The sequence below is a fragment of the Tinamus guttatus genome, unplaced genomic scaffold (assembly GCF_059628265.1).
Source record: "Tinamus guttatus ecotype Peru unplaced genomic scaffold, ASM5962826v1 Tinamus_guttatus_pri_ptg001027l, whole genome shotgun sequence".
Taxonomy (NCBI): Eukaryota; Metazoa; Chordata; class Aves; order Tinamiformes; family Tinamidae; genus Tinamus; species Tinamus guttatus.
The window spans coordinates 80,719-102,444 of record NW_028289561.1 but is presented as its reverse complement, the minus strand read 5'-3'; the positions used below and the strand labels follow the sequence as shown (position 1 = coordinate 102,444).

General features: G+C 40.3%; 1 protein-coding gene across 1 annotated transcript in view; it reads right to left on the bottom strand.

Moving 5' to 3' along the window:
• Positions 1-436: 436 nt before the first annotated feature.
• The window catches only part of LOC104565757 (potassium/sodium hyperpolarization-activated cyclic nucleotide-gated channel 1-like), an 88,020-nt gene continuing 66,730 nt past the window's right edge, over positions 437-21,726 (bottom strand). Inside the window, exons 5-7 of the mRNA XM_088538353.1 lie at positions 18,781-19,021; positions 3,295-3,459; positions 437-1,360 (exon numbers count right to left, since the gene is read on the bottom strand). Coding sequence (XP_088394479.1) covers positions 546-1,360; positions 3,295-3,459; positions 18,781-19,021 — 1,221 coding nt within the window. The 3' untranslated portion in view covers positions 437-545. The remainder of the gene's footprint in view (positions 1,361-3,294; positions 3,460-18,780; positions 19,022-21,726) is intronic.

Here is a 21,726-nt window from a genome sequence, read left to right as displayed (position 1 = left end):
GAAAGCCTTAAAATATGAAATGCAATGGGAAACAACAACATAAGAAATTAATAGCAATGTGTACGAATAAATGAAAGGATGAAGGTTTCAAAATATCACTCAGTAAGTGCTGTTTTAGTTTGATCGATTATTTTTGTGTTTTGTTCTTGTTAGAAGCTTGCTATTGTGTTGAAAATTTCCCATGAAAACAGGAAACCTTTTTATAAACAGTGAAATCTGTTAGACTGGTTTTAAAGTTGACACATTAAAAATAAACAATAGTTCAGCAGAATTTCGACTCCTTTAATGGTTACGAGAAAGGAAGACATGAATTCAGATAGGTTTTCTTAACTCCTTTTCTGGATATATATATATATATTTTATATATATATATAAATATATATATAATTCTTACATTCGTTACATAGGGCAAAGCTGTCTAAAATTCGTAGTAGACTGCTGGGGTACATTAGGAAACAGGCTAAAAGAGTTCCTGGGATGATTCTCAGTTCATTATGAAGTCTGTTTTTTTTTTTTCTTTTTATTATTTCCACAGTTTCCAGGGATCATAAGTTTGATGCAAATCGCGGTTTGTCTCCCTCGGGATCTGTGCTTAAGACTGTGGAAGAATCCCTTGGCAGTGGGGCTGCGGGCGGCGTGGAGTCCCGGTTTGGCAGGATGGCTCCCGACGACATCTGGCGGAAGAGTGAGACCCGCTGGGGCACGGTGCTGCCGCGGGCGGTCAGGGCCACGCCAGGACCCCCCGGCGCAGGCTGCGGGAAGGAGAGGAGCGACTCGCCCATGCTGGGGTGAGACCTCGCCATCAGCGTGGAGATCTCGTGGGGCAGGGAAGGCTGCGAGGCAGACAGGGGCCGCACATCCCACGTCAGGTTGGTGTCGTGCAGGGTTTGCGTGCTCTTGTGCACCTCGCTCTTCTGCGACGAGCTGGGCTGCAGCAACGGCGGCTGTGGCCCCTGCTGCATGAGGGAGAGCTGCGACGCTGTCGGCAAGGCGTACTGGAAAGTTCGGCTTGCCAGCGAGCTCTGTACGGGCGGGCTGCAGACGGCCATGGTGTAGGAGCATGGCGAGAGGATGACAGCTTGCTGGGGGGTCTGTGTGCTCGGCGAATGCAGGTTCCCGTGGGAGAGGCTGGTGACCGTGTAGACGGGAGGAGACTGCGTTCTGAGGCGCGAAGATGACGACATCGCGGAGATGCTGGTGTTCAGTGTGGGCAGCTGCTGCAGGCTAACGGGCGTGATGGTCTGCACCATCTCTCTGTCGTGCTTCACGATCTGCTTCAAGATCTCATTCTCCTGGTTGTTGAAGACACCCATGTTGAGATCTTTCTGGAACTTCTGCAGGAGGATCAAATTCTTCTTGCCTTTACAAAGAAGCAGAAGGGTTAGAGAGCCCCAAACGCAGATTCTCACTCTGATTTAGCATCCTAGCTCCTACTAGAGGGATATCTCAGCAGCCTAAAAGCTAGGAAAACACCAAGCCAAGCACTGGGCACACAGCATAACCCAGCTTGGCACTGAGATCCTTGTGGCACCAATCATCCCAAGCGCGTGTTCCTTGACACAGAACAAGCTGAGCCGAGCCGAGGGGCCGCACGTGCAGCTCTCACCCACCAGCCCTCCTGCACATCTCCCTGCTGCGCTCTGCACCAGAGCTGCATGCGCTAACACCCTGTTCTTCACAGATACCTGAACTCTCGGGGCCTCTTCACTTATAGTGCACTTCTATTACTACAATTATTTAGAAAATGTAACCATGGCAATTTACTGAACAACAGGGTGGAAAAAGCAACTGGGCTCTGCATGTGTAACATCTTCCTTTCTCATTACAAAACTGTCCTAATTCCCTGCACACTAAACTGTTACATAAGTTATAAATACATCTGCCATTTAGCACATTCCCTGGAACTAATTATTAGACATTAGTAACCAGTGACCACTAGCTTGCAAGAAATCATCTTTTTAAAGTGCTGGAGAAGTAATATGAATTCACTGCTAATGTGATACCTGGCTGAACAATAAAGATTTGCTATAAACTGTATCCTGATGTTTTCTCAAAGGATGGTGTTTGCTTGATGATTCTTAGTATCTGCAAGATGCCAACACTTTTCTGTATCATCAGACACACAGGAATACAATTCCACATTTTTTTTTTTACATGAGACAGTTTATATCTTTTTTTTTTTGTCCTTGTGTAACTTTGTTATTGTAACCACAGCAGTTCAGATTGGATTACTGCTCCAAGAGTAGACTGGACTTGACTACTAATATTTTTTAAGTACGTAATTCCAGATAATTTTGAGAGACAAATTGTAAGAGTTTGAATAGTCTTGATTAGAAAACTTAGTTCATTGAAGGTACACAATCTCCACAATACCTATACAGAAATCTATTAAATATGAGAAATCTGCATATATATATATATTCAATTTATATATTTTCTACTAAAGTTACTTTTTCTGCTTAGCAGAGACAGCACATAGCAGTATCATGCAATTCTTTACGTATTCACTTAGAAGAAACTGCAAACACGTTTGTATCGAGAGTGATATGAGAAAATCCTTAAGTTAGCAGTGATCACAGCATACTCCATTATCCACAATGTGTACACTTCTGCCTAGCAAAATTCAAGTATTTTATCTAGTATGTCCTGTCAGAGGTATCCAGAACACCTGGTTGCACAAAGGCAGACTTTGATAATCCACTGTGTCACTCTGTGGTTCACTTGGATTTTTTTAGCCTGCTTTTCTGCAAGCAGATCTGAGTAGCTCCAGTGTGCAGTCGTCAATGCTAACAGTGCCCATGTTGTGAGGAAAATGAGAGCCCTGCTGCAAAGGATTAATTCACTTCAATAAACATGGATTTTATGTGTCCTGAGAAACATCACCTCTTCCCAGCATTACAGACATAATCTGTAAACTATTTATGTAGGAAAATGTCATCTACTTCTCACTAAACTGCATAAACCCTATGAAGTAGCAAAAGACATATGCAGTATTAATAAATAATATTAATTATTATCAAAGTATACAGAATAAACCTCTGAGGCCCATGAAGTATAAAATACTAAACATCTGAGGAGTAGGAGAGCTTTCTAAAATTCAGTTTTATATTATTTAAAAGTGATATTGCAGAATTTCTTCTTTGCACAAGTCATATTCATAGAACAACAGAACTTTTACTTTATTGTGACAGAAATGATTTTTTTAAGAAGGGTTTAAGGCATTTTATCTTTCAAATTAAGGAAAAGAAAAAAAATGGTTCTAAGGATTCCAGTTACAGAAAAAAATAATAATACCTATCCTGTCCAGTCTATCAATCGCCACTGTTTCAAAGGCCCTTCTCATCATGGGGTACTCTTCCAGAACCTCATTGAAGTTGTCCACGGAAAGGGAGTACAGGCGGCAGTATGTGTCAGCTCGGACGCTGGCAGTTCGACGGCCCTTGGTCAAAAGGCAAATCTCTGGGGAGGCAAAAATTCAGCACACACAGGAAACAAAGAAGTTAGTCAATCATGTGAAACTTAACAGCTAGGAAGTGACTCAGTGCTTACAAGTTATTATTCAGCACTCAGCGGCAATTTTTCTATTGCTGTTTAGGCAACACTGCAGGGACAATTCTGAAGGTGCTTGATTCTATTTTTGCTATTCTGGAAAAATAACCAATATATTTTGAGACTTGCTTATAGTTTTTCTCAGTCTAGACTCTGATTTTACCAAACTTCTTTTTTTTTCTTTAAGTTGTAAGAAATAATCTATCAGCTGTCAAACATGGTTTGCTGACCCAATTAACCCAAGTGATTCTCTTGATATTTGGAAATCATCAGCTGACATAAAAGACCAATTCATTTAATGGTCTACCAGAGTTACTAATCTAATACAATATAAAATGATACTTGAATATAAAAACTATTCTAAGAAAAAATACATTCAGCATGGAAGTGCCTCTCTCCTTGCTTTTTATGCCCTAGGTATTTTTAGAGAGCAAGTTGATCATTGTGGACATTTTTTCTCATTTGGCTAAACAACGCAACCCTTTAACCTCTGTCACAATAAACCCCATTTGACTGGTCTAGTAGACTTTCCCTGCAAGTGCTTCCAACTGGAATTCACCGTTGTGGAACACAGGTAACCAAGGCCAAATACAGAGTCCCCAAAAACCTGTCCCAATCTTGCAATTGATGATTCTTGAACCCACACAGAGATTTACTGAATAAAGTCCAAAATCAGCATCACATGCTTGTAAAAAAAATTAGGGTGGAATGAGAGATGCATGAATTCCTCTTAGGGAAGTTTTCCAGTTAAAGTATTCAGCATTCAAACATGTTATATAATTATTAGTCCTCTCATGTCTATAAAGTTAACAAGTGCACAGAATTGCTGATATGCAACCTTTAAAGTGCACGATTCTTTTCCTCACCTTCATCCTTCTTTTCAATGAAAAATTACATTAGTTAAGTGAGGTTTATTGTTGTCTGAAATAACGATGTTCAACACAATGTTATATAAGGTGAAGTTAGTTAGAAATATATTTCATCAAATATTTCAGTTAGCTAAAAGTGAAGCTGATTGCAGGAGACTTCACAATTAAAAGCAATTTGATTTTTTAAAAAATTGTCTATCCATGCCCTCTAAGAAGTAAAATAAAATATTTTCTTTCAGATCAAAATGGGTATTTTATTTAAACATTTAAGCTATTTTATATTAAATTATATAAAAAAAGAGTTAGATGCATTAGAAATGTTTGTTTAAATCCCATTTTCAAGTTTGGGATGAGAAAACACTGAGATACAAGAATTCTAGGGTTCAGACAGGGTGGGAAATAGTTTCCCTACCCAATTCTAGTGGCTATGTTCAGTAAGTTCATGTTTAGTCACAGCTCTTTAAGTAAGTACTAGGAATAGACTAGGAAACTGTCTCCTATACTGCTTGTATTATCTATCAGAAACTAATTCTCCAGGAAGTGTGGAAATATTTTTAATTAGCAAAATAATGAATTCTGCAGGCTTTACTTCAAATACAAAGTATTAGTATAGTGTTTTTTTTTTTTTTGGTACGTTCTTAACAAAATACATTTTTATTGAACTAGAATCTAAAGAACCCTGATGACTTTTGGTATCTCTTTTTTTGTTGACAGATTTCATCTGGAAAGTATCTTTGTCAAAACTCTGCAGATTTTGCATACCAAAGTTGCAGTTCTAAAATCCTCTGAAATCTAAAGAAATATTCTAATTAGCTTCTACAAGCTTTGAAGAAAGCTATGTGGAACATATATGCATTCTATGTACAATCTAACATGCATTTATCTCCCCATGATGTGTAGGTTCTTCCAGCTGAAATGAGAAAAGAGTAAATTTCATTCCCTCTACCTTGCATACTTGAATACAGGCTTGATAATTTTCTGCCCACAAGCTATCCTGAAGGCTTGGAGGTAAGATGCTTAAGTAAGAATGGATAAACCAAAGTATATCAATGGGGAACTGGAACTAATATGCAATATACTTAGAAACTCATACAGCTTTGGGAAGAAATTATAATGACCAAAGGCCACTGTACCCCACAAAACCTAATTCCCATGAAGCAGCTACAGACAGTTTATTGTAAAGAATAAGCCAGGCCGAACAGATTTTGGTACATTCTTCCTCCATTCCCTAAATCTGACTGACCCCCTGTTTCTTCGACTGAAAGCACTGCATTCTAGTTACAGAAAAGACCATTTTGCCCAAAGAAAGCAGTTAAATACAGCAAATGTCTGCTCCACTTCCTAAGACATTCTTTATATCTCATACACAATAAAGTTTTACAATTCATGGTTGAATTCATGAATAACTAGCTGGAAAATCTGTGCGACTAATAATGACCTCCTGATTTTCATCTTTCCTCATTTAAAATAGCTGCAGACAATACTAAAGACATACAGAGGTGTCTTTTGCTGTACTCAGCAAATAAAAGTACATGAGTCCACATGAAAAAACAATGCAGAAACTACTGGTTTCATCACTACTGTTCTGTTTCTGATTGTACTTTAGATGACTTCAGGAACAACAAGACTGGAAGGAAACCATTCTGGATTTTAACATGGGACTGTGGAATTTGTGGATGCTACTGCAGTAGATATCATTATTTTTCCCCTTTCTCCTGTTACTCTTTTTTAAGTAATGATACTTGAAATAATCACTGTTCTGAGAAACCTATTCTTCTGGTTGAAGAATACCTTTTAGGAATGGTTCTAAAACCTGTTTTAAAGTCCATGCAGTCAACAAGAGATGAAAACACATGAAATGTGTTTCTGACAATGTTTCTTGATGGATTTGAGTTTTATTATAGTCATCAATACATCATCTATATTGCTTTGATATACATACCAATTATATCATTTGTACTCTATGCTTGTTTTGCATGTTTTAGAGTTAACATGCTTGTTACTTATGCTCTACATTTTATTTCATGTCATCTTATTAGCTGTGTGCTTATAGCAGAAATTCTCAAGCATAAGAAAACAGATAATCTATAAAATCTCATTTACTTGGAGAGGAGAGCAAAAACACAGAAAGCCAAAGTATTTGTTCTATTCAAACATTTGTGTTCTGTTAAATAAATCAAAATATTTTTAACAAATAAATAAACAATAGACTTTATGAAGAGAAATGAGTAATGAAAGTATCCAAGATGTATTTAAAATAAGCCTTAGTGGCGTCAAATACACCAGGTGCCCTCAACAATTATGCTCTCCTTGATGTTAAATTGATTTGAATGGACTAGGAAATACAAACAATGGCACAGGAGTGGGCAGTGAAACACAAAGGCCATGAACTATTTTTGCACAGCTTGGACAAGCGACGCGTTTTATTAGGATAAAAAGAAAGTGGCTGTAGCATATTACTCACTAATATTCCCATCTGTGGTTGGCATGGTGCATTGACTTCATGCTGACTCTTTAAAAGTGTCAAACACTTTTATCTTTCCTTTCCATATCCTTTATCCTTATCCTTTATCCTTTCCTTTCCTTTATCATAAAAAAAGTTTTAAAAAATCACATGTACTTCCTTATGTCCAAGATACGTGAAAGCACTTAGAAAAAGATCTTTCTTTGCAATGTGGGTTTTAGTTAGTCTACAAATTGAATTATTGAGTTACTTCAAGTGGCATAATACCAGAAAATTCTGTATAAACACAGGTGGGAAAACAGATGGAGAACGGAAAAGGTAGTAGGGACAGAAGCCTTATCTTGTATCCTTTGTGGTAGAGGGGGATTTTGCCAGACTTCAGCAAGAACAGGATGAGACCTACAGTGAATAGTCAGACATTGCATTGGAGATGGAAATTTCTGTGATCTGTAGAGTCATAAAAATCTCCTGTGAGAAGAAGAGGCCAGACCTTGGGAAAGATGTTTGCCTGCCTAGGCTGAGCGATAAGGAGCACGGATACAGCTGCTCAGCCCGGTTCACAGGCAGTCCCCCTCGGAAACCTGTTGAAAGTGGCTGCTCGGCTGGGCTTGTAGCCAACTTAACCGCAGACATCCTCCAAACTAGCTTTGGAGGTCAAACACCCGGAAATGAGGAAGAAGAGGAGGAAGGCAGGACCCTCGAATTGAGGGCTGGGACCCCCGACTGGTATGTGTGCGTGCGCACCCAGGGGGGAGAGTTGCACAACTAGAGGCGGAGTTTGTCTGCCCCCCTCGCCCAGGGCTGCCTCCTGGGTCGTACTGACCCTATGTGCCAGGATGCACCGGGCATAAAGGTGGACAGTGCGGAGAGAGCAGGGGAGGGGAGGAGAAACTCCTCACTCTGAGGCCTACGCTGACTCTGTGGGAGCCGGTCAGCAACTCTCTCTCTCTTTTATCTGCCAGCTCGAGAGGATGTTCGGGCCCAGATCGGCAGGTATTACCTCGTGAGTAGTTATCCATACTTTGCTTCTTTTATATGCTTTCAGCTGAATAAATGCTCGATGTAGTCACCTCATTCTGGCATGATTATTGCCGAATCCCGAGCCCATCTGGAACAGACATCCATCCACCAGCAAGAAAGCAAAAGCAGTGACAACAAAGACCTGAATGTGTTCCCAGAAATTCTCCATTTGGAAGTTCTACTTAATGCTCACTGGTTGGAAAGCGGTGGATTTATTCCTTTTTTTTTCTCTTGGTAGGAGCCTCAGCCCCAATCTAACGCACCATTTAAGCACAAAATGCAGTTCTGCTCATGCTTAAGTGGATCGGGACTGCATGCTCAGATTATTTCTAATTCCACAGAGCTGGCGGCTGAAGGGGAAAGGAACATCATGCAACCAGTCCCGTACATCAATGTACTTTGCAGTAGCTTTGGGACAGCTTTAACCTTCATGCCAGCTCACAGTGGTAACAACCCAGCGAGTTATAAAATGGCATAACGCATCTATTCACATTTTTTTCCAAGTCAGAGCCTTGCATTCCCTGTAGGGGAGCGATGTGAACCCCTAGGGACCCCAGGACTGGGGCTGGGCACACGCAGAAGGGTGGCGGGTGGCAACCTGCCAGGGAAAAAGGCCTTTCCGAGGGGCCAGGAGGACGTGCAGAGCCACAGGCTGGTAGGAAGGGAAGACGGAAACAGAACATTTTGAGCCACAAACAGGCAGAACAGTTGTTTCACTGTTTGGGGCAGGAAGAGGCAGCTGTACAAAGAATGGTTTTGCAGGGAAAATACAGTTTTGATCACATTTTTAGAAGCTGGTTGCATTTTCTACTGAACTGCACCAAACTGTGGCCTTAATTCTGTACAACAAAAAGCAAGTAAGTGTGATAAAAAGAGAAAAGATTGTACTGTTTTACATACTTGTTGGGAATAAAACTGAGCTGGCACATTAACTTACAGATTTTGACACTATTGACTGAAAAAAGTGTCTGGGTCAGGAAGACAAGATCTTACTGCGATATTTAAGGAGCCCTAAGAGCCATATGCAGAACCAGCTGAGTAAGAGGAAGGAATTGTTAGAAAGACAAGAATTTTACTAAAATAAACTTATCTTCAGTAAGTGGGTATGACAACACTCTCATGTTTATTGCTGCTGTTAATCACGGGACATTTTGAATCATCAACATATATAATATTATTATGCAGTCATTCTGGTAACATACTACAGCAAAAATCAGAACTCATTGGTATCAGTGGTATCACACTAGTTTATAAAAGTGAATGCAAGTAATTAGTATTAGGCTCTAGCAATATTAAGCATATTTATTTCTGCTCTGAAAACCACAGTAAATGATGTACTCTGTGCTTCTCTATAAGTCACTAATATTCTTGTGCATCATCTGTAAAGGCTTCAAAACCTTTGCCTTTTATCAATTTGATATTTGTCTAGTGAGGAAAAGATAAACAATCTGTCGAGTCAGTCCTCCTAATATAAAAAGGTCTTTTAGTAATTTCTAATACAATCCTCTGGTACTCAGAGAAAAGATTTGATAAGATCAAAACCTAGCAATTTCCTCCCTACCATTTCCTACTCATTATGTACTACAATGCAGAATTTTGAGTATTGTAAACTCCAGATATTCAAAAAAAAAAAAGGGGGAACAAGATGACAAAATCAAATAATCCATAAACCATGGATGTCAGAACATCCTCAAAATACGATTGCTTACAGCTTTTCCCCTGCCTCCTGATTCTTCTCCTTCAGAGGAGCACTGAATTCAATTGTGTTCATCTCAGTTTTACAATTCAGTTTAGTTACAAACACACGTGTCATGAGGCTCCCTTTTTTGTCATTTGAAAGGGGAGCTGTATGCTCCCTTCTGCTCCCTCCCTAAGCGTATGTCCAACTTTCTGTCCTCTGCAGGTTTTCCTCCTGTTCACATGCTCCATTGCTCCCTGCACTTTTCTGTCTTTCCCATCAACCTCATGCCCACATTGCCCTGCACTCCTGCTTTCTCTGCTCCCAATTTTTTTGCATCTCTCACAACTTGACTTCTACCCAGAGTCCTCATCTCTCTATTTGACCCCAACCTGCTTCCTAGTCTCTTCTGACCTCCCCTATCTATGTCTCCTAGGTACTAACACAGACAACTTTCTCCTGACTCTCTCCTGACCCTCCTCATTCTCATTTTTATGTCTCGGCCTGTCCTACACAAGAAACTAAAAGTGAAGGTTATAATTTTCATTTTTCCATTTCAGGGTGGCCACCTTGTTTCACCTCAGCTGCAAACTCTTGTCAGTCTCAGTGGGAAATGTTCCATTCCCTCTTATTTATAAAGAGAAAAGATGTATTCACTGCTTTGCTGATGGTAGCACCAATTGATTGTTATTACTGAGGAAGTGGAGGCCACTTTAGAAAATAGAGGAGAAAAATGAAAGAAGTCATCTGAAATTCTCAAAGATCTTTAGGAAAACTGAATATTGCCATATTTGCTTGAAATACCAAGATGTGGAAATGCTGGTACCTATGGTTTACCCCATTTCACTTATATAGAAATAACTATATAACTGAACAATGTAGTGAAAATTACTAACATGTACTTCATTCCCCAACTCTTGCCCCTTCTCTAAAACCCAGACAAGCATGCCACAGTAGGACAAGGTCTGAAAGAAAGGGCACTGAAGAATAGAAGTTACAGTTTTTACAAGTTCTAGTAAAAGGCAAAGGAAACGACTTGCCTAAATCTTTATGAAACAATCCTTCCACTGATAAATGTCTACTCAATACACAATTTATGACAATTTCTTTAAAAGATTTTCTTGTGGTCATTACTGTGTTTAAAAGTAGTGTTACATAATCAAACCCAAATCACACTTTTTTTTCCCCTAATATATTTATCATACTTTACTATTCCAAAATTCAGGGGATATTATTTTTCAGTATCTTGACTTCAGATTTGATAGAGTATAGATTGGTCAGCATTTCTGCCTTACTCAAAGCAGTTTTCCCTGTTGCATACTTCGTATATCCATCAAAAGGTGGGAGGAAGACAGGGAAGGCCTAGCAAAAAGAATCATAACAGAAATTACTTTGAAATTCCTACTTGTAAATGTAATAAATTTGTGGGATGATCGTATCCTTCAATTAGCAGCATGAAAAAACTTGTTGGGATGAAAACCAGCATTGTACATTGTGCTGGGCTTAAAATGCTCCTGCATCTAAAGTTCAAGGTTAAGCGATGCTCTTCCCAAGGAACTAACATAATGTCACTGTGGCTGCTGCCTTGTACTTCTTCCATCCTCAGGAGAGAAGTCAGCATGCCCCTGTGGAGGCCCGCTTCGGAGACGGGAGACGGTAGTGCCAGATGCCTTGGTAGTGGACAGGTGACCACAAGGACGAATGTCTTATCAGCGAGGAGCAAAGCAGGAAAAGGAGGAGGACTACAACCGCATGTGGAATGTCTTGTCAGTAGATGAGGAACAAAGCAAGGAGAAGAAGATAACCACAACTGCACGGCTGGCAAGATGCTGACCGGTTGTAATTTTAGCAACACTTGTGTTAAGAGAGTATAAAAAGAAGTTGGTTTGAGAATAAAGTTGTCTCACTCTGCATCCCAGACTGAGTCCGTTCTTTCGCAAGGTGCAATAAGTGGTGCCCAACATGGGGCTCGAAGACTAGCTGTCTCTCCGGTTGCACTGCCCAGTTGAACTCCCGGGATTCACACTGAAAGGCAGTGTCCTTTGTGCGCACATCAACGCCTCTTGAAAAGAAAGAGGTAAGCGGCTGGGGACTATGGGGTTACACCTAACGAAGGAACAAAAAGATGTCTTAGAAATCTTTCTTAAGATCTTAAAACAACAGGGCAAGAAATTAGATGAGGAAGATCTACAAAAGGTTCTTGCGTGGGCATCTAAAAACGATCCTTCGGTGAACAGTAAGAATGTATTTGATCTGGAGAAGTGGGACCAAATTGGGGTCCGATTGTGGGACTGTGCCACTCGCGGTGATAAGGCTGCTTCTGGCCTGTTGCCACAATGGCAAGTTGTATTCGAAACATTTAAATCTCACAGTGGGTCACAGTCGAACACGAATGATGGGTTCGGGGCCCCTGCCATCTCCTCCGCGCCTCCATTACCTCAATCATGTCCTGATGAAAATCAGAAAAGAAAACCCGCTGCAAAAGCCTTTGCGGTACAGCCACCTGATGACCAGGACGATGATCCTTTTGACCCATGACCTGTTGACCCTGGAAAGGAGCCAGACCTATACTCCCCGAATCCGCATGATAAATGGGCCTCAGTGAAACAAGGAGCAAAACAGGCGGGGGATGTGGGGATGCTGAAAGCCTTCCCCGTTATCTATGCGCCGGACCAGAATCCGCGTTGGGAAGGTTTGTTGTATAATCTTATTAAGGACGTGCGGCGCACGATAACGGATCATGGCCTTGGCGTACCATACACCACCCATCTTATACAATCTCTTTGTGATACTTCGGTTTTTACTCCCCATGATTTTAAAACTTTGTTTCACCTCATTATGACTGATATGCAATATACGATGTGGGAGTCGAAAATGAGACAGCTTGCTCGAGCACAGGGGGAGGAAAACCAGCGGCTGTCGGGTGGGGGGGGGGAGGGGGGAAGGTCCCTTAAGGGCTGTTACTGTGGACATGCTAATGGGGGAGGGTGACCATAGTGCTACAACAACACAAGCAGGAATTCCCCCTGAGGGCCTGCAGCAAGTTAAGGCACTTGCTCTCCCCGCCCTTAAGGCCATCCCAGAGGCTGGTAAACAATGACAGCCTTTTGTTAGTATAAGGTAAGATGCGAATGAGCCATATATGAAGTTTTTAGATTGGCTTAATGAGGCTCTGGAGAAACAAATTGATAATGAACAAGCCCGAAGCTACATTTTTAAACAACTAGCAATTGAGAATGCCAACCCTGATTGCCAGAGAGTTTTGTGGCCACTAAAGGATCCTACTATTGATGACATGCTGAAAGCGTGCATTAATGTCGGCTCTAAACTGTATGAATGCTCTCTGATGGCCGAGGCATTTGCTACAATGTCTATGAAAAATCCATGTTTTGCTTGTGGTCAATTTGGGCATATCCGTAAATACTGTCCAAAAATGCAAGCAAACAGAGGAGGAGCGCCCGGAATATGTCCGCGCTGTCACAAAGGACAACACTATGCTAATCAGTGTCGATCAGAATTTGATAAGGAAGGTCGACCGCTGACCCCTTCGGGACACTTCAAGCAGAGCGCGACGAGGGGTCGTGCCATGACAGCAAATCGCCCCTCAGAGTGGCCTCAGCGGGAAGCAGCCGCCACCTGTGCGCCAGCACAGGTGGCAGCCCTGGGGTGGACTTGGCCACCACAATAGAAGTGCTAATTACTGATACCTCAGTTGTGCTAATTCCAACTAGCATCCGTGGCCCCCTGGGGCAAGGAATGGCAGCATTGTTGATTGGGCGATCTTCGACAAGAAGACAACGGCTATTTGTGCTACCTAGAGTTATGGATGCAGATTTCAAAGGAGAAATTAAGATAATGGTATGGACTCCGATACCACCATGTACTGTGCCAGCGGGGAGCCGAATAGCACAATTAGTATACTTTTTACCACAGACACCAAATGCTGCAAACACTAAACGCGGCATAGGCTCTTTTGGGTCCACAGGACAACCTGAGATTTTCTGGACTCAACAGATAACTACGAATCGCACACAGATATCCTGTACGCTACAAGCAGGAATGATAAAGTTTAATGCACAAGGAATTTTATATAGCGGAGCGGTCGTTACAGTCATCGCCGCCTCGCAATGGCCCAACAGTTTACCCCTAATGAATGCACATACATCGCATTCGGGAATTTGTGGGCAGAGTACCCCAATGCAAAGCGAAAGACTGATGAATATTATTGGCCCAGAAGGGAGAACCGCAACCATTAGACCATTTATATGGCCTGGATCCATCACCTTGTGGGGGAGAGACTGTTTGAGTCAATGGGGCATGCAGTTATGTACGGATTTTTCTTAGGGGCCACTATCCAGCAGCAGGTCCCACCCTTGATCTGGAAAACGGACAAGGCGGTGTGGGTAGATCAGTGGCCCCTTCCACGAAATAAACTGCTGCAGTTACACAAGTTAGTAGAGAAACAATTGCACGCTGGACATATAGTTCCTACTACAAGCCCATGGAACACACCAGTTTTTGTAATTCAAAAGAAAAATAATTCCTGGAGACTGTTACATGACCTCAGGAAAATCAATGAGGTCATCGAAGATATGGGAGCCTTACAGCCCGGACTCCCTTCTCCAGCAATGTTACCTCAAACATGGACTTTGATAGTAATTGATTTGAAAGACTGTTTCTTTACTATTCCACTTGCACTGCAGGATGCACCTCGGTTTGCATTTTCTGTACCTTCTATCAATGCTATGGAACCCCATAACAGATATCATTGGAGAGTTTTGCCACAAGGCGTGAAAAATAGTCCTACATTATGTCAACAATTTGTGGCAGCAGTCTTAAGCCCAGTACGCAAGTATTTTGATAACGTCCTCATCTATCACTATATGGATGACATTCATTGCTGCAGAGCAAAAGAAACGGCACAAGAGGCTCTGCGTCGGGTTACGTGAGCAGCATCGGCTGAAGGACTGAAAATTGCAGAAGATAAAGTACAGGAAACTCTGCCTTGGCGATATTTAGGATGGAGAATTTCTGATCATCAAATTCGACCACAATCGCTGACCTTAAATACAGACATAAAGACTTTAAACAGTCTTCAAAAACTTTGGGGAACTATTAATTGGATCCGTCCCTCCTTAGGGATTTCCACAGAAGAATTACATCCTCTATTTAAGCTTTTAGAAGGGGACATGAGTTTGACATCCCCGAGGAAGCTTACTCCTCCCGCGCAAGCTGCGCTTGACAAATTTGTGGACAAACTAACCACTCAGACTGTTCACAGACAAAAGCAGAATCATCCTATCAGTCTTTTTGTTTTTTATTCTAGCTTCCAATCTTATGGCCTCTTAGCACAATGGATACCACAGGATGCATGTCCATTAATAATCTTAGAATGGGTGTTTCTACCTCATAATTTTGGCAAAGCTGTCACCACCGCTATTGATATGATTGCGATGGTTATTCAAAAAGGAAGAGCGTTTGATGTTTCTAGATGGCACAGAGCCTGATATTATTTCTTTACCACTCAGTACAAAACAATTAACCTTTTTGACTCACCAGTCTTTTGTTTTACAGTGTGCCTTGGCAGATTATCCAGGACAAATAAGTATCCACTTTCCAGGACATACAATTATACAGTCTTTCAACTCTCTTTCTCTATTACCTGTTTCCCATTTGAGCCTTACGCCAACACCTGATGCTCTTACAGTATTTACTGACAGCTCAGGTAGGACAGGTTGTGCAGTTGTAGTTTGGAAAAATGGCGAAGGGCACTGGGAGAGTGACATACATGTCATCACAGGCTCACCGCAAATAGTGGAATTATCAGCAGTCGTCCGCGTCTTTACACGATGGCCCTCTGCAGTTAACATTATAACAGACTCTGCCTATGTTGCAGGGTTAGTCCCTAGGTTAGAACACTCCTTTTTAAAAGAGGTTTCAAACGAGACCCTCTTTGAGCTTCTCTGGAAGCTTAGATGGCTATTAAACAGAAGGATTTATCCATACTTTATCCAACATGTACGCTCGCACACCTCGACCTATTAGTGAAGGTAACGCTCAAGCAGATAGCCTTGCAGGGGCTGTAGTTCTGCCGGATCGCTTTGCACAAGCACGTTTGTCGCATGACTTTTATCACCAAAATGCAAAAGCGTTACAGAGGTCGTTCCAATTGACTCAGGAACAAGCTAGACAAATCATACAGTCTTGCCCAGACTGCCAGCACATTTTACCAGTACCATCCATCGGAGTAAACCCTCACAATCTTTCGGCGCTTGAAATTTTGCAATCAGATGTAATGCACATCCCTGAATTTGGCAGATTTAAATATGTACATGTTTCTGTTGATACCTTCTCGTCTTGTATTTATGCCTCAGCACGTACGTCAAGACGATGGTTTCACTATTTTTGGGAATCTTTTTGGGAATTTAGGATTAGCCGCGTGGATTAAGGGAATATTGCAAATAAGTTTGATGTGCTTGATAATCTTTGTTTGCCTTTTAATTTGTATCCCATGTTTGTTAAAAGCAGTCCAATGTTTAATAGACCGTGCCTTGAAACAAGCATTCTTTATAAATAAAGAAGGGGGAGGTGTGGGGGTCTCAAGGACAAACTCGAGAGTGTTGGTGGAGAGACCTTGGGAAAAGGACAGTGTTATGCTTGTTGGAATCAAACCATGGGAGTAAACGTGACAAACTAAACAATCTTTTGCTTAGCCATATTAACACAAAGTTTCGAATTATTGTATTAACTGTATTTTGTTCATTTGTACTACCCGTATTTTGTACTAACTGTATTTTTTTATTGTTAGTGTATCATCATCTGCTTTATTTCTTATTATGTGTTCAACAATTGATTGATTGATCATTTAACTAAGTCATGACTATTCAACTAAAAACAAATACAGAAGGGGGAGATGTGGAGGCCCGCTTTGGAGACGGTAGTGCCGGATGCCTTGGTAGTGGACGGTTGACCCCAAGGACGAATGTCTTATCAGCAAGGAGCAAAGCAGGAAAAGGAGGAGGACTACAACCGCATGTGGAATGTCTTATCAGCAGATAAGGAACAAAGCAAAGAAGATAACCACAACTGCACGGCTGGCAAGATGCTGACCGGTTGTAATTTTAGCAACACTTGTGTTAAGAGAGTATAAAAAGAAGTTGGTTTGAGAATAAAGTTGTCTCACTCTGCATCCCAGACTGAGTCCGTTCTTTCGCAAGGTGCAACATGCCCCGATGAGGAAAGGGGCTGATGGCAGTCAAGCCCTGACCTCTGAAAGCTGCCTAGAGGCACTACCCTGTGTTTCCCTCAAAGTCAACTGTGTGCACTTTGGCTGGTACTGACGATGCTCTTTATACGATGCTCCTTGACTAAACTGGTCAGGAAGCTCCCCTTAGACTCTGATACATGGTTCTCTGGAGATAATTTTTTTTTTTTAAGGATTTTTTTTTCTTTGATAAACTGAATCTTTTCAATTAGCAGTTATTAGATGTGTAACTTGTTTCTTCTCTTTTCAGCTGCAATATTTTGGGCACTTTTCAGATGCATTTGTCCTCGTTTTTACACCCTGTGTCCCTATGGTTTGCATGAGTAAAGCTCCTTTGGTACACAGTGTAATAAGTTCCTGTGGTGTCGGGATATTGCAAATGGCTTATTTTTATATGCATTTGGTTAAGAAGGGTAGCAGATGAACAGGATGATCTGAGCAGTCGTTTGGACTGTAACAACAGGCTGACAGTTATGTAAAATACTTTCATGGGGCAATATCATCTGATCCTCTGCTGGTTCAGAAGAGTATTATAGCCAGATTCAGAACACAGGCACTTGCAAACTCATTTTCATAAACTGAGGCACTGCTAAGCATAGAGGGAACAAAGACCAAGGTCGCTCTGTTTCTTCATCCTCAGCATTTATCTTCTCTTTCTCCTTAATCTCCTCTCTTCAGCATCTACAGTTTAAGTCCATGGGATAAGCACAAGACTCATTTATCAAAATGCTTCTGCAAATACTGGTGCAAATCACCTTGCAAAGGCTACTATGAAATGACAAGGCCTGTTGGCCAGATCACCAGGAGTTTTTTTCAGTATATTATTCTAAAGTGGGATTAGTCGAGTAACTCTACAGCCCAATTCAAACACTAACTGAGCCCGATTCACTTTTCTAAGCTCTCCACTTCAGTGTACCAGTTAAATGCCACTGATTAGGCTTTCAATTTAACATTTTCTAAAAGGCTTTGGACTCAATTCTGAGATGATTCATGCTATTCAACAAAAATTAACAAAAAAAATCAGCTAACTGTAACTGTCATGGGCTGTACACACAAATGTTCGATCAGCTTCTGGAAACCAGCCGTGCTGCTACACCAAGATGCAGACACCTGTTCTGCTTTGCAAAGATAATTTACAATCACAGGAACATGATTTTCATATTGGTCAATTGCTATATGTAAAAAAATATATATATCCAAATATGAATATTCAGATACCTTCATCTAAATGAAAATCTATTTTTCATTAGGATTAAATTCATTAGGATGAATTTAATTTCTACTAAAATTCATGTCTGTTTCTCATTATTATGCCTGTGTCAAAGAGCTATCTAGTCAAAGAGGGAGTCCACATTCTTTACTTTCTTATACTGGAAGGCTAATCAATGCTGCATGCTAAAATTCAGCAAAAATGCACTAATAATAGTCTGAAATATTCATGAAGAATATCAAAATATCCCATATAAATAATGGTCTTTTATCCACTTTCTATTTTTGCAATTATTATAATGATTTTTACCTTTTAGAAGTGCTTTATATTCATGACTAAAAATTGTTATCCATTTTTAAAGATGAATCCTGTTTATTTTACCTTTAAATAGTTGCAAAATTACTGTGCAAATTATTATATTTTTAGCAAAATGCAGTCTGTTAAATAATAGCAATCTTAATTCAAAGTCACTCCAAAATTCAGGACAATTTAACTGAAGGCAATATTTCAAGAAGGTTATCTATATCTTCAATAGCTATCCTTTCAATAGCAAGCGAACTCGAAGTGTCTTATTCAGAGATACTTAATGCACTCTTCCCTGCCTTTGGAATTACCCGGGCAACAGACATTCAGACTTATTCTAATGTCTCTATATGTCTGATATTTGAGTATTTTTTATTCTAGTGCATTCACTTCAATGTTATCATTCATTTTCTTCCTACTTACCTCCAAAGTAGGAGCCATCTGTCAGCTTCAACTCCTTGTTGGATTTGGTGATGACTCCAGCGACACCATGCTGAATGAAATACATCTTTTTACCCACAGCCCCTTCTCGAATAATATAATCGCCAGGCTGGAACACTTCAAATCGCAACTTGCTCAACATGGCAGTCACAAAATTTGGGTCTGCATTAGCAAAGAGAGGCATTGTAGCAACCAGCTTGCGACAGTTGAAGTTCACAATCTCCTAATTGGGAAGGAAACAAAATGATAAGAATAGTCAGCAAATAAATTCATTTTATGATGGTCAATGATGGCTTTTTCCATAAAGTATTTTTATGCATTTATTGGATTTTTCTGTTTTCATTTTTTTTGCCTAACATTCAGTCTTCTCATTAAATTTTCATCTCTGTTTCCAGTGAAGTGATTGAAACAATAGTGTAGTAATGATTTATTTTAATAAGGTCAAATGTTGTCTTTTTAGGTGATTGTCACAGGTTATTTATTATTCTCCTTGCCTTTCAAGAAAAAAGTGACAGAAAGATAAAAATTTAATAGGAATTACACTGGCTGCCACACGGAAAAGAATATGGATAAGATTGGTCTGCAGTAGATCTATTTATTAAGTGACAAAAGTTATCCCAATAGAAAGTTTGTGTTTTTAAATATTACACCAATAACATCTTTCTGATGTTGCTGCAAACACCACTGAAAGTGCAGTGATAACATAAATGCACATCATATTTGGCTGTGGAGCCATTGAAATCAACAGGGGTCTTCTGAGTAGACTTGCTGCTTGTTTTCTGTTCCTGAAAGTGAAAAAGCTCCCTCTTGCACCTAGGAGGCAGAGAAAGGAAATCGCTAACAAAAAGAAAAAAGGAGCTCAAATGGGAGAGAAGCTGCTGAATAAGCACTGAAAAGGCAGGTAGAGTGAAAGGCTCAACTAGCCATGATCAGAAAGAAAGAAAAACAAAACTAGGTGGAGTATCACTGAGATGAAGAGAATGTGAGGAAAACAAAAAGAGGAAATGCAATGGATCTAGAAGAATCCACAAAGGAGACAGCAAGGTTGACTTCAAAGAAGAGACTGAGAAACTCAAGTTCCTGAAAGAGTGAGAGCACAGGAGCTGGGCAACAGGTGTTTAGAATAAAAATGAAAAGTGGAGCAGATGAAGAAAAAAAAAAAGGAAATAGGAAAAAATCAGAGAAGTTATTAGTAACATTTTAATAACTTCATAGCAGAGCACAGAGGTGAGAATGCAGGCTTCCACACAGACCCATCCAAAAGAAGGAGAGGAATTGCTCTCTTCTGAGGAAACACAGCAAAATACCCACCATACTCTACTGCTATACAATCTATATCGAGATCCATTCATGTATATATATATGTAATCCACTCAGTCCGAGTTGTCTAAAGAAACTACAAGCATAGCTGCATATCCACCCTACTGTGGTAATTAGTTTTCTGTGCAAGTTTATGCTAAAGTACAAACTTTCCTTATTTAAGATGTTAGAAGGTGGAAAATTACTGAGGGAGAGGAAATGTGTCATTTTTAAATGCTTTGTTTTTCTATAGTGTTCTTTTATTTAAATACAAGACCATTCAGAGCAAGCAAAAAACATTTCTGTGAGTCTTAATCATGGGCAGTGCCGTAATTTCAAGTTCTTGTATATTACTTTAAATAGCATCTAAGGGAAAAAGAAACAGCAAAGATTATTAAGAATGTTTTATGTGATTCAGAAAGCACTGGGAGAAGCAGTTTGGTGTTTTAAAACAAAGGTAACAGTAGAAGAAACTATCAAAATATAAGTTGACTTTTTTCTGCGCAAAGAAAAATTTTTCACTCATATTTTCTTTAATTCTTTGGAGTCAGATTGCAAATTCTTTGGAGTCAGATTGCAACCAGCTTATGCTCTAGAAAATGATTTATTAATTAGAACAAATAATAAAGCTTTTTTTCTTCACTTCTACAACAAGAAAACACTAAGTGAACCCTTAGGAAAGGATTAGGAAAACATTATATTGCTAAAGTGGTTAAAGGGAAAGAATGATTCAGACCTAAATGGAGCAAGTGTTGATCTAGTTCAAATATTGATCCATTACATAAGAACTAAATCGGAGGTGCTACGGTCTGCTTTATGTAAGAGATTAAGTTAGGTAATTACACTGTCTCCCTCTATCTTTAGTACTCATCTTGGGCTTCCTGGCCATTTTCTCCAGGTGATATTAAATCATCAAAAATTATCATTTTGCATGGCTTCAGTATACCTGCCATTTTTGGATGACTGCACCAGCATGTCTCAAGATGTCACATTTAGAGGCAGCCACCAGGCTGCTTTGGCTGTAACCAGGCTGTGACCAGCACGGAGCCTGGTGCAACACAGTGCGAGGGAGCTGGAGGGAAGGCAACTGTGGCCAGGAACCAGGCACGGTGCTCCAGCTCAGGGCAGTGCTCACACTGGGCTGCCCCACAGACAGGGATGGAAAAAATAGACAAAGTTCTTGAAAGACTTGTGTGCCTGAAAGGTTGTCCACTATTCCAGTTAGTCAAATAAAAGCCACTGCTTCCATTGACAAACCATGTCCTTATATGTTGGCCATCAAAGTCTATATGGCTACATGAAAATAACTTCATTAGGTCATTTCTACATAGTACTGTCAAAATCTGGTGCATTTTTTTCACTGAGCATTTCCTGGGAGAGGAGAAAGAATGGAAAAGAAACTGAGGCAGTCTTAATTTCCTGGTCACTAAAAGGAATAACTCATCTTATTGAGAAAGCTATTTCATCTCTTAGCAATAAATCATAATGGAAAAAATACTGAGAAAGTAATTAAGGGAGAACTATGGGAAAAAAAGCATGATATTGAGGGATTTGGGGGTATATGAGCAGATTAAATATATTTAAACTGTTTTTTAAGGAGTCATACACTGTATGTGGTCTTGCTTCCCT